The 16,263-nt window shown below is 45.5% G+C and overlaps 1 protein-coding gene across 1 annotated transcript in view; it reads left to right on the plus strand.

Moving 5' to 3' along the window:
* The first annotated feature begins 3,459 nt into the window (after positions 1 to 3,459).
* ETV5 (ETS variant transcription factor 5) overlaps positions 3,460 to 16,263 on the plus strand; it is a 57,159-nt gene continuing 44,355 nt past the window's right edge. The window contains exons 1-5 of the mRNA XM_020888309.2: positions 3,460 to 3,636; positions 6,737 to 6,857; positions 6,979 to 7,066; positions 7,201 to 7,248; positions 7,342 to 7,392. Coding sequence (XP_020743968.2) covers positions 6,813 to 6,857; positions 6,979 to 7,066; positions 7,201 to 7,248; positions 7,342 to 7,392 — 232 coding nt within the window. The 5' untranslated portion in view covers positions 3,460 to 3,636; positions 6,737 to 6,812. The remainder of the gene's footprint in view (positions 3,637 to 6,736; positions 6,858 to 6,978; positions 7,067 to 7,200; positions 7,249 to 7,341; positions 7,393 to 16,263) is intronic.

The following is a 16,263-nucleotide window of genomic DNA, read 5'->3' on the forward strand; positions in this document are numbered from 1 at the left end:
ACTGCACACATTCCAAAGTCCTTCCTAACCCTATACTGAGTTAACAGTCTGACTCCTTATGACTTCAACCAGTTCTGCCCACTACGATTTGGGGTTCAAATTATATTTCCTGGTGGTTTTCTAAGCAGAGACACATGCTATGTCTGCCACACATGGGGTCTGAAGCCTACTTGCCTTACTGCTTGCTATTCAGGTTCACAAACCTACAAGCTGTGCAACTATTGGTAGGTGAGTTAATCTGTGCCTTTGTTTGTTGTCTATTGTAAATATATGTACTTTATAGAGACCACTTCAATTCTATTCTTATGAGGATTAAATGAGAGAATCTGTAGAGAATTGAACATGGCATGAACAGGTTTTACATTAGGTAAACTCAAGTTGTTGAATGGTATAAGAGATGGTGGGCTCCTCCAAGACAAGGACTGGATCTTACTCATTGCTAACACTTTTGCTGCACACAGGGTTTGGCTGAGTATTGGGTACAAAATAAATGTTTACTGAATGACTAATTAGTTGGCAAGAGCTCTGCTCTGGTTCAAATCCCTTCATGATTTTCTGTTGATGACAATCTTCTCCTTAAAATCCATCCTCCAACTCCTTCCCTGCCTCCAATCTAGCTGCTGTTACCACTTGGGCTTCCCAGATGGTACAGTGGTAAAGAATCCGCCTGCCAAAGCAGGAGACTCAGATCCCCTGAAGGAGGAAATGGCAACCCACTCCAGTATTTCTGCCAGGATGGGCTACAGTCCATGGGGGTCACAAAGAGTTGGACATGACTAAGCAACCATGCATCATTACCACTTAAACACCCAGCTTTTCTTCCCAAGATAGGGTGGAGAGCCTTGGCTTGAGGCAAAGGTCATCCAAGTTACACTTTGGGCTTCAAGTCCAACCCCATGGAGGAATTCACTGAAGTGTCCTGTATAGTTTCTCTGTAGCCAGTGTGATTGATGTGCCAAGGCTTATATGGTTAAGGACATGCGGCCCCATGGGCTGCCGGCCTACCCAAAGGTTGGGGCCTGAAGACAGATTGAAGAGGAGTTCTGAAGCTCTTCTGGAGAAACTAGATCAGAGGGCAACACAAGATGGGATGAAATGGGGCAGGAGGAGGGCAGACAAGTTGGAGAGGAGAAGGACTGGAACCTGGAACTACCTGGGCCTTGAGTCTAGGGAGGGCAGCACTCGGCAACACATAGGGAGCACAGCTAGTCTAGGGGTGTGCTCACCAAGGGAAAACTTCACTGCAGCTGGGGTGGGGAGCATATTGTTCTCCTAGGACACTAGATACCATGGAAGTGAAGTGAAGTGAAAATCGCTCAGTGGTGTACAACTCTTTGCAACCCCATGGACTATACAGTCCATGGAATTCTCCAGGCCAGAATACTGGAGTGGGTAGCCTTTCTCTTCTCCAGGGGATCTTCCAACCCAGGGATTAAACTCAGGTCTTCCGCATTGCAGGCAGATTCTTTACCAACTGAGTCACAAGGGAAGACCAAGAATACTAGAGTGGGTAGCCTCTCTCTCCTTCCCGACGCAGGACTCTTCCAGCAGATCTTCCTGACTCAGAAATCGAACTGGGGTCTCCTGCATTGCAGGTGGATTCTTTACAATCTGAGCTATTTCAAAGCCCTAGGTATCATGGAACTGTTTGCCAAAAGTTCAGAGCACTTTCCCACCCACCCACTCATGCCCATCCCATTCTTTTGCAAAGGTTCATGCCTTGTCAGCACTGAGTCTAGGAATTACAGGTTTCCTTTGGTGAATTCCAATCTTTCTTGGCTATAAATAACAGACCAAGGCTTCCTTAGTGGTTCAGATGGTAAAGAATCTGCCTGCAATGCAGGAGACCCGGTTTTGGTCCCTGGGTCAGGAAGATCCCCTGGAGGGAAACATGGCAACCCACTCCAATGTTCTTACGTGGAGAATCCCATGGACAGCAGAGCCTGGCAGGCTACAGTCCACAGGGCCTCAAAGAGTGGGACAAGACTGAGTGACTAACAAGAACCCTAAGTGGAAGAGAAAAGAAAGCGGGCAAATTTTGACTTAAAAAAAAAGTTTTTTTTCCTCTAAAATCCACACTCCAGTCTCCATGCTGGTAAGGAGGCAGCCCCAGAGTTGGCTAGGGCCCCCTTTTATTAGGGGCTCTCTCTTGATATTTGGCTTCTTTCCTCTCCACCCCTGGCACACGGGGTGAATGGCAGGGCACACAAACGAGAACAGAAGAACTCCCTCACAAGCCCCAGGATCCTGGGAGAGTGGAGAGCCGCCCCACGGCCTTCACAGGAGGGGACAGAGGGGGCGGAGAGGGGAGAGGATTGCTTATTTGTTTCCTGGAACACTCTGTTAAGAATCTCAGCAATTGCAGTTAGTGCCCGGTCGTTTGGCAAGCAGAGTAGCTTCTCATCGTTCCCAGCTGCACGGGATCTAATTCGCAAATACACCATCTTGCATTCAACACTTAAATGGAAAACAGCAGCCCCAGGAGGAAGGCAGGCGATCTAACTCTGTAAGCCCCTTTCGGAAGGATTTATGTTTCTAGGTCGGCTGACTGATTGGTGGTGTCTCTGGAGAGGATTTCTTTGAGCACCGACCCTCTCTCATCTCGGGTCCTAAAACCCACTCTGGCGGTTATAAACTGCAATTAAACGTGGGGAGAAATCGAGATTTGCTTGGGCCTTGGCCTGCCAGTATAAAATAGTAACTAAAATCTGTTTGAGAGCTCAGATTTTAAAAGGAAGATACTGCTTATTTTTCCCCCACTGGAAACCTAGTTAAAGGAAATTAAGGCCTCTCTTAAAGGTAACTAAGATTAGAGGGCTCGGTTTCCGTTTTCTGTGTTTCTGTGGGCCAAACGCCCAGGTCGGTCAGCGAGTTTCTTTCTGGGTGGAATGACGGATTCCTCTCGCCTGAATGCTAAAACGATAACTTCTCTTGGTTCTGCAGCTGCGAACGACTGGCGCCCAGTAGCCCTAGCCTGGAGGGGGTGTTGCTGGGAGTGGGGTGTATGGGGGGAGAGAAGTAGGAGTGAATGAGAAAGGGGAAAGAGCCAAACCTCGATAAAAAGTTGAGAGAGCTGCGAGGAAGGAACGGCGGCTCCTCGAGGCTCTCTGCCCCTTTAAGTGCTTCACTGACTCAGCTAAGCTTCCCCCTCAGGTCGCGTTTTTTATGAATGAAAAACGTCCTTACATTCATTATATAAACAAGCCTAAGCTGATTGGTCAATGGCCCCCACTGCATAAATTATGAAAAACAGACCCCTGGGGGGTAGGGAGGGACGCGCTGTTGACCAATGGGAACCGGAGTTGATGGGGCGGCTTGGCTGGATTTGCCCGCAGACAGGGTAAACAAGAAGCGATGGACAGCCGCTAGGCGGCCTCGGGCCAATGGGAACGCGGCTGGCCTACAGCCGCGGGCCAATAGCAGAGGGCGGAGCGGCAGGCCGCTGGGGGCCGGGCCAGCGCTCCAGCCTGGTTGGCAGCTGCGGCGCAGAGTCCAGCCGCTGGTGCGCGGAGCGGTTCAGTGTCCCCGGAGCGGTTCGGCCCAGCCATTAGCCTAGGCTCCCAGGCCCGGTGCGCGCGTGCGTGAGCGCGCCTGCGCCCCGGGGCCGCTGCAAGGGGAGGAGAGTCGCCGCCTCAGGTGAGGGGGCGTCAAGTGGACAACGGGGGCTTCGGAGGGGGGTGTCCAGGAAGGGCCCAGCTGGCTAGAGTTCACTGGCTGATTCAGAATCCTCAAAGTCGGGGTGCACTTTTTAAATCGAGGTTGGGCCCCCCTCCCTCGCGGAGCTGACCGCCCGCCTATCCTCCCGGGGCCCGGTCCGGTTCGGCTCCTGGGAGGCGTTGGACGGGGGCGGCTAACGGTTCCGGAGCGCGAGAAGAACGGGTTTCCGCACGTCGCGGGGGAGGCCGGCGGGAGCGCGAGGTGCGGGGGCTCCCGGGTGGGGATGGAGGGGTGCGGAGTTGCGGTCTTTACAGTCTCTGGAGATCTGAGAACCTCGAGGGGACTCGGGGGCTCGCGAGAAGAGGCACTCCGCAGATCTTTGCAGTGGGGAGGAGGGGGCAGAAAGCAGCTTAGGGGGAATGTTTGAGAGGTGATGCACCCCCACCCCAGTACTGGGAGGGGTTAAGTGACATAGGCATGTGCAGCGTGTGGTGTTGGGGGTCGGCCAGGAACTTATGCAGGCCTTGCAAGTTTCAGGTTGTGGAAAGCGTACACCCAATCCCCCTTATCCCACCCCCAGCAGACTGAGGGCGTCAGGTTGCCGGCGTTTCTGGAGAAATCAGGGAACATCAGAACCGCGGCCTGGGGATGGTGGAAAAGAAAAAGATGGGTGCGGAGGGGGATGGAGAGATGTTGGAGCTTCGAGCTGGATTGGGGATCTGACTGAATTTTCAGAGGGGAGGGGACCTCTAGGGGGGAGCCGAACTCCTGATTGAGGAGGGGTGCCAAGGAGAGATGTTTGGAAGGGTTTTGGGGTGGGGGAAGGATTGGAGGCGGTTGGTAGCTCCCGGCGCCGCAGCTCGTTTTTATGAATGTGGGTGACTTTATGAATGAAGCGGGTTTCTTTCGTTGGCTCGCTGCTCCCTGCGGCTTTTTTTTTTTTTTCTTTTCCTTTTTTTGTGAATGAAGCATTGAGCTTTCTTCCTAAAACGCTGGGGTGAGGGGCCTGCGTCGGAGGCAGGGCTTGCGTTGGGAGTGGGGGCGGGGGCTCATCTGAAGGAGTTTTCATGAATGGAGAAGGCTGGGAATTGGGTGGAAGTGTGTCTTGTTTTGTGAATGGGGCCCAGTGCGAGGGATCCAGTTACAGCCTTTACCTGATGTGGCGGCCGCGGCTCGCTCTCTCATTCATAAAACCGGGCCCGCTGCGCGCCGCGGGGGAGGGGCCTCGATCGCGCCGCTAAGCTGTGTTAAAGTTTTTCCTGGGGGTACCGGGAGGTGGGGGTTGGGGGGGGGCACAAAGGAAGTGGTCTAAACTCCTGGATGAACTCGAGCTTCCCCTTCAAGCTTAAAAAAATATGTATACTTCGAACGCGATTTTTCTCGCCCTTGAACTTTGAGAGCTGCTTTAAAAACCTTCGATACCTCCTCTTTTGGGTTTGCTTATAACAGCTTCTTTTAATTTTTTAAAAACTATTTTTGCTCTTCATAGTGAAGTATTTTTGCGTCGTATTTCATCGTGAATCTCTGAAAATCTCTCCCCCTCCGATCTCCTACCCGTTGTCCACTTCTCCTATAGACGTTTACAGAATTTCTAAGGCCATGATTTATTTAAACTGACAAATTTTTGAGGGCTACAGAGAACGCGTGTTCTTGCCCTTCAACTCGCTGCTGATGCCCTCTCGGATTTTGTTTACGGGTTGGTGACATTTGGGAAGAAAACTTTTATGTTGAACTTTCTAGCGCTGTTTGGAAGGCATTTGCAGGCAAGCTACCTGGAGTGTTTTTCTAAGAGGTTATGAAGTGTGTAGTTTTGCTCCTGTCCCTCTGACTTTGAAAATATCTTATTACTTGGACTAAGGTGCGGAAGGGAGGCTGGCGGTGAGGGGTTTCCCTGTATACTAACATACAAAAATTTGATATGCTTCACACAGTGTGAAAAACAAATTAGATGCCATTGCCCACTGAGAAAAGGTTCCCTATTTAAAATTTGTATACTAGTTAAAAAGATTTATCCTTAATTATTTTGAATTGCTTAGAGCTGGGATGAGTGAAATTAATATTTCTCCCACTTTATTGACCTAACTGCATTTTTATTTGAAGAATGGTGCTTTCCTGACGTTGTTACTTTATACCTCCCAAATTAGAAACAGTTCCCTCCTGTCCATTTGGATCCCCAGCCTCTCTTTCCAAAACCCAATACTTGACAGTGCTGAAACAGTTTAATTTTCTAAATCATGTAAGAAAAATTGATTTCACTATAATAAACAGATTATTCTCTCCATGATACTTTTAATGATTTTTAAAGATCTGTGGTAGAGATACATTTAAAATATGTGCAGTGGAATTTTGTTAACTTTAGGCATTAGTTTTCTTAGTTATTTTATTCTTTTAAAAGTTGGAAATGTTACAGCTTTCTTTGTGAGTTGCCATGGAGATATCTGTGACATTATAAACACTATACCTGTTTGGACAAAAGATTAAAGTTTTAATGAAGAGTTGTATCTGAAGATAAGTATATCTATGGATCCTTGTATTCCTGGAACTATGTATAGTTTTTTACCACTGACCTACGAAATACTTTTAGAAGCATTATGTATGTCAGATTCTTAATTGCAAATAATTTAGAATGCTTAAACCCAGTTTCTCTTCCTGTCACTGTACTATCAAAAATTAAATTGTCTTTAAAAAGAAAAAGGTATAACACTACAAACACCCTGGGGAATCTTCTTACAGAGAGAATCTTGAAATCATCTTTTTAAATGAAAATAAGGTCCTTTTTTTTTTTTTTTTTTTGGTAGGAGACAGATGGTAGTAAACCTATCATCTTAATGATTAAATAAAAAAGATTAAAAGAATGACTAGGTGAATGGATCTGGCACTGAATATACCATGAATCTTTGATGCCCTTAATCAAGCCCAGGTCAGTCTATAAAGCTTACACCTTGAGTGGTGGTCTTTAAGTACCTCAGACAAAGTGAGTGTTTTCCCACAGAAAAGAACATTGCTAAAAGAACAAGCAATAAACCACTTCATTTCTTTCCCCTCACCTGGGCTAAAATCTCCCAAATTCCTGTTACAGGAGGACCCTTCCCCCTCCCCCGAAATTGCTCAATGCTGAGACCTTCCAAAGTGATATTAGAGACGTTGGAAGCACCATGGATGGGTTTTATGATCAACAAGTCCCTTTTATGGTTCCAGGGGTAAGTTTATGTAGTTTTTGGTTTGTTTTGTCTTCCTTCTTCGAACGTGAGTCTTATGGCACAGCCCCCTTCAGACCCGTTTACTACACTGACGTCTTAACTGTCTGTTGGCCTCTTTCAGAAATCTCGGTCAGAGGAGAGTAGAGGGCGGCCTGTGATTGACAGAAAGAGGAAGTTTTTGGACACAGATCTGGCTCACGATTCTGAAGGTAGTGCAGCTCTCCCCCTCTGTTGTGGCTTGTTCATGTGGCTCCCTGTGAAAACTGCAGCACACAGCCAGCTTCTTCCCTCTTCCCCCCAGGAGAATTCTCCTCATTCTGGTGTCTTCTGTTTTCAATTCCAGAGTTGTTTCAGGATCTCAGTCAACTTCAAGAGGCTTGGTTAGCTGAAGGCAAGTTTCTTCGCTGTTCTGTTTTCCACATAAAACATTTTACTGTGCTTTTTAATAAAACTTAAAGATCTAAAATAAAAATCTCTTTTCTAGCACAAGTTCCTGATGACGAACAGTTTGTCCCAGATTTTCAGTCTGATAACTGTAAGTACCTTTCTGGTGGTGGTACATGTGTTCTGAGAGTGTTTGGTCCTCGATCATCCGTGTCTAGAATACTTTTCAGCTGTAGCCAGCCTCTTTGGACAGTGGTATGTGTTTGCATGCTAAGTCGCTTCAGTCGTGTCCACCTCTGTGCGACCCCATGGACAGCAGCCCACCAGGCTCCTCCATCCACAGGATTCTCCAGGCAAGAATACTGGAGTGGGTTTGCCATGTGTTTAGTTTCTTTTAATAATTCAAAGTTAACCACCTCCCCAAACTCTTGTTTCATTCCTTACTGAAGTTATTTCTAAAGTGCTTTTATTTTATTGTGGGTAAGCTTTACCAAACATGATTTTATCTTAAAATTTTTGCCTAAAGAATTTTGCAAAACTTCAAGCTCAAAAAATCCTAATTCTTAAGTTAACTAAAGTTATATTATATGTTACTGGACTAAGCATCCGTTAATCAGACATTCTCTTCCAGTGGTTTTTTTGGGTTTTTATAAATTAAATCCTTGACAGAAATCATGAGCCTGACATTTTTTTTCTTTTAAAGGTGCAGAAAATAGTTAATGGAAGATTCCATTTAATTGTGGCTTCACCCAACATGTTGTCAATTTCTTTTCTAGCTCAAAGTTGACCAAAAAATGGTCACAGAGTGACCTGATTTACACTTACTTTTCATGTAGTTGTCAAGACTATCATTCAGAGAAGAGTAAAAACCTTTACTTAAAATGGTCTTTAAGTGCTCATATCACTGAGATAACAAATGCCGTGGAAGCTCAGAAGACAGCTCTAGGGTGCTGGCAAGGGCATAGTTAGCTTTGCACTGGTCTTTTGGGGGCTGTCCTCAACAGGTCTGGGAGCTTTTATGGTCCAGGCAGAGCTATCAAGGACAAAGCTGGCTGATGAAATTTGAGCAGCACAGGGCAGCTCTAGAGAGCATTAGTCACTGGCGAATGAGCAGGTTTAGAAGAGAGGCCTGGAGAAAATGCTGCCTCTTGAGAGTTGCATCACAGAAAAATTTGTGTCTTAGTCATAGTTTATAATAGCAAGCACCTGAGCCAGGCAAGGATTTGATTTCTCATTTTGCACCAACACATTCTTCCCAGCTTTGTCTTATCTTGTGTATGTGTATGTAAAAATGCCACTGGGATTGAGGATATCTTTGGATCTAAGTAAAAGCTGTGTGTTCTAAATCAATACATGAAAGGCCAGAGGTACCAGCTAAACATTCTTTAATGATAGGCCTCATATTCATGGGGAGACGCTAGAAAACTTTAAAAGGGAACAAACTGTAACTCACAGATGTGGGGTTACCTTAGCTTTGTCACAGCTTGCTGTGGATGTTTTCTATAGGAAAGTAAATGCATGTTAATTATTGCCCTCTGATTGCTTTCAAATGATTGAGAAACTTGCCACTGAAGGGCTAAAGAAAGATAACCTAAAGTGTGTGAGTGTGTGTGTTTACACGCGCGTGTCTGTGTGCTTGCATGTGCGCGCATGTGTTTGCAAGATAAAAGACAGGATTGTAATCCTACTTTGTTATATGTTGACAGTTTGGCCCAGCCTTTCCAGTTCTTGCTCAGAGCAGCATAAACTACAGTCTGTTTGGGAGGCTTTTCTTGGCAGAAGTTCTTTGAAATGCTTTTATGACACTTTTGTTTGTTTCTCTATAACCCAAAAGAGTTAGAAGGGAGGTGAGATGACTGCATTCAGATAGATTTCATGTGCTGAAGCAGAGGTAGGTTCCTTAGAGAAAGATGTCAGCAGACAGGATATTTGGATATTTATCTGCAGGAAGAGGCTCCAGTAAAGGAATCAATAAATGTGTTCTGGCTCCTTAGAAATAATTCCTGCTCGACAAATAGAATGTGCTAAATTCTTTAAAGTGCCATACCTAAAATGGAGCTGCTTTGGGAGATGTTTCTGCTTACCAAGTGTGATGTGTTTCTTTGTTTGCTTTTTGCTTTAACTTCTTAAGGTTGGAGTTTTCTGTCTTTTAAGGATAAAGAAGATGTTTGAGTAGCCTCAGAGAGTCTTTGAGAATTATCCCCCCCACTCTGACTCTTCTTTCTAGAGATGGAACCAAAAGAAGGATAGATTTAAACAGAGGTTAGGCAGGAACACAGATGTGGGGAGGTGTATTCTTGAACTATTTCTCCTTGCTGTTATATGTGTGACTTTTCACTGCAGTTGAGACAGGCAGTGTAGACTCTCGGGAGCTGGCAGAGCCCAGGGCTGGGCAGACCCTTTCTCTGTGAATGCATCTCACAATCTTCTATTGAGGATCAGCTTCCACTCCAGCCCCCTTCTGGAAGAGCCCTGACTGTTCCCGGGAAGCAGGAGAAGCTCATGCAAATTTAATGAAATCTTACGAACTGGTTTAAATCACCGGATCAATGAACTGGAAACCAAACTTGCACTTGCCCTGTAAAGCAAATCCCTCCCCTAGAGTGGCTGAAATATTTGTAACAAATACTCTTATGTGACCTGCCATGAGTAGTAGGCTACCTTTCCTGTTACTGTTGACTTGACTAGTTTTCCATGTTGTATGTGAGAGTTTTTGTATGCATGTGAGAGAAATAGAAATACCAAGTAATGTGGGGAACTTATTTTAGAAGCTCAGGTTTGAAGATGATGGCTTACTTTTTTTGGTAAATGCTATCAGCTCAACTTCTAAAGAGATTTTTGTATATTTTCCAGATTTGGGTTCCTACCCATAGGTATCCATTCATAAGTGTTTTTTTAAATTTTTTTAAATAAATGAAACCACTGTTCTTAAGAGTTAAAAGAGACGTGAGACATTTCTTAAGTCTTATAGAAATGCCCAGCCTACTTCTAGTTGTATAGATTTCCCCTTACTTCACAAATACAGTAGTTAGTTAAGTATCCCCCCTAGAATCTCTTAAAGGTCATGTTCAAGGGAATAAAAAGTGCCACCTATAGACATAGGGGTTCTGCCTTTGCCACCCACTGTCCCTTGATCCTGATAAATAACCCTGAAGATCCCAGATTGTTTGAGCTACAGGTCCCTTTTAGAGATGGTCTTGCCTAACCCTTTCATTTTATTAAGGGGATAATATAAGGTCCAGACAGCTGGAGACACACTGGTGATGAGGGGCAAATGGGAGGGGTTAAGTGAAATGAGGGAGGAAGAGTATATAAAATCCTGTCCTTAAAGAAGCTCTCACAAAGGTGCAGAGCCAAGGGTACTGTCACACTCAGAGGCTGCCTCATGATTTCAGATGCCCGGAGCTGGCACTCAGGAAAGCCTGGTTGAGGGTGGGCTGCCCAGTCTAACCCATAGTTCTCTTCATTCTACAGTCCCAAGAAACCTATTCAGTACCTTGGTGCTTTGAGTTTTTGCATAGGATTTGGAAGCAAGAGAAATGATAAAACAGAAAAATCAGAAAACTGACATGTTTTCCAAAAGCCATTTGTGTGTGTGCACAGTGTGTATCATATGTTATAAACGTGTTTAGCTACGTGTGCAGTGACACGCAGAGCTACCGAGCCATGGAATCTGGGCCAGTAAATAGGTGTGCACTACATCTCACAGATGTAGAATTAGCTGCAAATTGAAACCCAGGATAACAATGGAAAATCAAAGTGCTTAGTGTTGGGTTAGGGCTGGGACTTGATAATTCAGTTTTCTGAACTGTTTGTTTGGACACCTTAATATTCAGTTTTCTGAACTGATTGTTTGGGCATCTTAGGGTATTACTCTTTTTTCTCAGACTGATTCTTTGGGACCCATGGACTGCAGCCCACCAGAATCCTCTGTCCATGGGATTTCCCAGGCAAAAATACTGAAGTGGGTTGCCGTTTCCTCCTCCAGGGAGTCTTCCTGACCCAGGGATTGAACCTGTGTCTCCTGCATTGCAGGTGGATTCTTTACCGCTGAGCCCTCAGGGAAACCTAGGGTATTACTAGATTCTAGCATATATACATAGCATTTTTAAATGCAGATTTAAGTTTTGATTTTTTAAAATTTCACTCATTTGTTTCAGTGTGATATTGTGACTGTTATACCTGTCAGCATTTTGAAGAACTAAAATATTTTACGTTGAGAAGGCACGGTAAAATCTTATTTTAAAACATGATCTCTAAACAAATATAGATTAAAGAATGGCTTTAAAATCCAAATGGCTGTGTTTTCCCCTTGAAGTGTTCTTTTTAGATCTGTGCTTCAAAAAGAATGGACTGACTGGAGGAAGTAAGGGTAATTTCCTAAGACTGGCTAATTAACTGATAAAATCAACTTTTCATAAAGACATTTGCAATAGATGGCTGGGGAAATAGGATTAACTGTTATGGCAGCCCTTGAACCTAAAGTATATTGATCTTAATCCCATTTCAATATGAGATTATTCATCTGGATTTTTTTTTTTTTAAACTGCTCAGGAGGTTGATAATGGTGAGGTGAGGGGTGCCTTCCTTTGGGAGAGGGCGGTCATTTGGCCCCAGACATACTGTAGCAAACTCTCCATTTACTTGCTTTCTGTTCTTGGGCCATCTCTGTATGAAAGGAGCAACCTAAAGTCTTTCTTAACCCAAGGTGGAAAAGACAGCAGTAGGCACTTTAAAAATAACAGGCTTGAGGAAGTTGAGGCTCTTATTTAATCCTTTTCCAGAGCCTATAGCTCTGACGGTAGAGAGAAGAAACAAGAGAGCTAAAGCAAGAGCAGGAAAGCTAGAGGTTATTTGACTCCCAAGTTTTACAAACCTTTCAATGTCTTTGTTAGCTAGCACACTCCCTACCTTACCACTGAGAAAGGGCTAAATGATTTGAAATCCTATCCTTGATAGCCTTCAAAATCCTTATAATGCAGGACTCCTAAGAACCAAAGCCCTAGCATTCCCATTTATTGAACAGAGCCATGTGTTTACACAAAATCTGTTTTCATCTAACTTTAATTCAGTTAGGCTTATTAAAAACAACAGACTTTTTCTCTTCCTCTTCTATGTCTCTCTGCTCTCAATCCTCTAATAAAACCCAGTAACCTTTCCAGTCTTCCATGTTTGGTGAAAAAGACTTGGGGTAGAAGATTACACCTGTGTCTGCTGGGCAGATCACTTTTGTAGATTCCAGAGGTAACAAAATCCCAACATCATGAAATTACAGTCTGTCCCCTGTTTTTCAGCATTCTTCTGCCTTAAGATTAAGATGTAGGTAGTCTGATAAAGCTGAGAATTTCTATTATCTGCCATTTCACCCATCTAGTATCACTGTTTTAACTTCAGTCCTAGAAAAAACATTACCATTGGTGGGGTGGGGTAGGGTCGGATGTGTCTTCCTCTACCCAGAGACTGTTCCTCCACATGTTTCTGGGGTTTTAATTGTGATAAAGCGCATCTGGGCTCAGATGCTGACACCCCCCCCCCTTGGGCACATGGCTGCCCTTGAGGCAGCCTGGGCCCCATCTGTGCCCTGGCACATAGCGCATCTCCACTCGCAATCCAAGGAGCTCGGAGTCTTGTCATGTTGCAGCTCCCAGCTCTTGGACAAGTGCCAGGCATGCTGATGCCAGTACCGGATTAGGTTTCTTTTTTAAAAATTCATTTTGTGAACTCATCAAGCTCATTTAACAGAGGCTTTGGTCGTCAGTTTCTATCATTGTCCCATTCCTGTAAAAGACTCAGCTTAAAATAAAGGAGACACAAAGACACTAGGCCCCTAGTGTGTCCGGGTGGGTGCGCATATGAGTATGCGAGTGTGTAACCAAAAGGTTAAGTCCACCTTTAAGTTTGGCAGGTAAATGACAGTGGACTAGCAACTTAGAAACTCAGATGTTACAGTTGAGAAGAGTCCCTTCATAAAGGGGCCCTGCCTAGCAAAGAGGCACCCCTGCCTAACTGGAGGAGGCATCTAGACGAAAGCTGCAGCTGAGGGTGAAGATTCCAGGGAGCAGGATATGATCTGGCTATTAAAAAGGCCAGGAGTTTCAGACTGCTCTGCAGAGCAGCCAAGACACTGAATGAGGAGTCTGGTTAGGTAGATTCAGAGAAGTGCTTCCGGTGGTCAAACATCTGAGTTTACTGGCTTGTGGCAGTGGGAGCAGGCAGTGAGAAGGGGTCCACATAAGACATTTGAATAGTCCAATGTTATGAAAAAGAGGGAAAACCCATGTGCTAAAATTTATCGCCTGGATCTGGTTTCCTGAAATAGCATATTCTTCCCTTGAAACAAAGTCTACAGTAGACTGGCTTCATAACATCTTCCTTAGGGTGATTATTGAAGGTTTGAGACTAGAAACCCAACCAGTTTTTAGCCTTGTACTTTATGTTGCCCTTGGAGTAGGTTTCACCCACGGACTATAGATCTTCTTTCTCTTTTGATGTCTCCTGAGCATTAGGGGCGGGGGTGGGGGGGGGTATTATAAACCTTTCAGGCCGGATGCAAAGCCTGGAAAAGGAACTGTGAAACTGTTCATAATAGGTAGCTTGACCCCTCCCCCACTTTGCAGTCAGACTCCTGTAGTGTGTGTCTCCAGAGACCCACTCCCTTGGGGAGGAAACCAGGTGGTTCCCAATACTGTTATTGGAATGGAAAAGCAAGGAGTCTGGAAAGGCTGGCTTCCAAAGAGAGCTGTCCTCTAATGCAAACCAGCTCAACCCTAGGGGCAGGAGAAATACCGCTGAAGTCTGTTTCAGCTGGTAGCTACAGTTTCTGAAGTGGGCAGTGCAAGATAGATTCCTTTTGCCAGAGGGCACTTGCCGACCTCACTTGGAGCTGACTTGCACACCCTTGCAGATTTCAGCCAGGGTCTCGGTCATCTGAGTCTTAGGGAGAGTGTGGAGCAGGCAGGCGCCTGCAGTGTCTGAATTTCTTACATAAACACTGCGCGCTGGGCGAGCAAGCATCCCTGCGGCGACAGCTGGGCTCTGCTCCGTCTGCCCCAGCGAGCTGAGCTGCTGAGTTCCCCACCCCCCTTGCCTGAATGGAGCATTCCAAATTGGTTGTGAATGGAGGGCGGGGCTCCCTTGCAGACTTTTCAATGAATAACCAGACCCCATTGTGCAGCCTGTGGAAAAACAACCAACTCAAACAACACTGGGACTGTTAGAAATATGCTTGTGATTGGCAGCTTGGAGAACCTCCAAAATTAGTTTCCTTTGGCTTCCCTGCTGCTCCCTGTTCTCCAAGCCTGGGCTTAATAGGGTTTGAGTTTTCTTTTAAGTGCTGATTTTTAACCCTCCAACTACCAGGCTAGTGGCCTGGGCTTAGGCCGAAGGGCTGTTACTGACCCTCCAATCTACCCCCACCCCCTTTGTCTCTCATTTTAGACTGAAGCTGTCTAAAGGGAGTGATAATACCAGAGGGTGGTTTAGCTTCCCTGGAGAGAGAGGTGTTGAGACTTGATCTGAGGATATTACCCTTTTATCTCTTGGTTCCCTTGGGGCTGTGGCTTTATCTCTCCACCGAAGATTCCTGCCTCCTCTTCTCCAGTCTTTATTCCAGTCCTGAAGAACTAGTGGGGTGTTTGCCTGCCGCAGCACTCACATGTACCTTTTAACATGGGAGGACCCAGCTGTAACTATTCCTTGGCAGTCTCTCTGCCATTTAGTTTCCCGCTGTGGCCAGAAACATATCATTTTAAAGTGACCCTTCCCAGACTGCTTCTCAGGTAAACTCTCCCACTGGGCACTCAAATGCCTTGCCTCGTCAAATGAACATCTCAGGAAGTGCTAAAATGAACCCAGCCTCTGATGAACCCCCAAATCAGAGTGGCCTCCTCACTGCAAAACTAGGCCAGCTTCTAGAGGTACACTTGCCTCAGTATTGCCCACCCGAAACATCTCCCAGGCTCTTGGCTAACAGCTCACAGACAGCCCCCACCCCCAAAAGGACTGTGTGGGCTAGACCATGGCTGTCTGATAAGCATAAAGGACAGTCCATTAAAAAACAAAACAAAACTTGATAGTAATGATCCGGTGTCATTTTCTCAGGGTTTTCAACTTAGATCTCTTAGTTCCTGCTCTTCATCCTCACAACCTAATGAGGCTATTTGCATTTTTGTTTTGCTGTAAGGATTTTTTTGCTGAAACATTTCCCTTGCTATAAATTGGTTTTCCAAGGATGTCTTCCTTTCCCTATAAAAAAAAAAAAAAAAGAACAGGCCTGGGCAGATTGTCCTTTTGTGAGAGTTTGAAACCTCTCAGGAGGTAACCCTAGATATCTGCTGTGTAAGAGGATGCTGATGTTTGTGCTGCTTCTCCAGAGGGGCTGAGGAGGACTTAGCTTACATAAACACTTTCAGCCGAGTGCCTGGAAATGCTTTGTAATTGCCTGAAAGGGCACTTAATGAGGGTCTTTTATCCTTTTCCCATAGAAAAGGTAGAAGAGAAGGAGAGGGGGGATGTCTCTTCTACTCAGCTGCCCACAGTAAAGACCAGATCCTGGAAGGCCTACCCCACATTAGGAATAATCTGAATTTTAGTAGTGAATAATTCAGTGGTGATCATGTCACTGTGCTGGGGGTACCCTCAGAGTCAGAACATTTCTGCTCCTCCCCAGCTTCCTTTTCTTTCCTTCCCCACCAGTCTTGAAATCTTTATTTCTTGGGGAAAAAGGAGATAGCAGCATAGGGCTTTAATGTAGTCTGTATTTTGACATATTAAACATAGTCCCTGCTTCTCAATTTCCATTCCTGTTGAAGCGAGAAGCAACCAGTATCTCTTAGGCTCTCAGTGTCCAAAAGCAGAGAACCCCTGTCTTTTGTTTCTTCACCTCTGCCTGAGCCACAGCATCCTTCTCTGATCACAGCCAACCCTTGGAGAAATGTGTTTTGCACACCACCACTCTGTTCTGTTCCCTCCCTACCCTGTTGTTCAGCAGCCCCCAACACCAGCCTCCAGCCTGCAGGGGAGT

The sequence above is a fragment of the Odocoileus virginianus genome, chromosome 4 (genome assembly GCF_023699985.2).
Source record: "Odocoileus virginianus isolate 20LAN1187 ecotype Illinois chromosome 4, Ovbor_1.2, whole genome shotgun sequence".
In the NCBI taxonomy this organism is placed as follows: domain Eukaryota; kingdom Metazoa; phylum Chordata; class Mammalia; order Artiodactyla; family Cervidae; genus Odocoileus; species Odocoileus virginianus.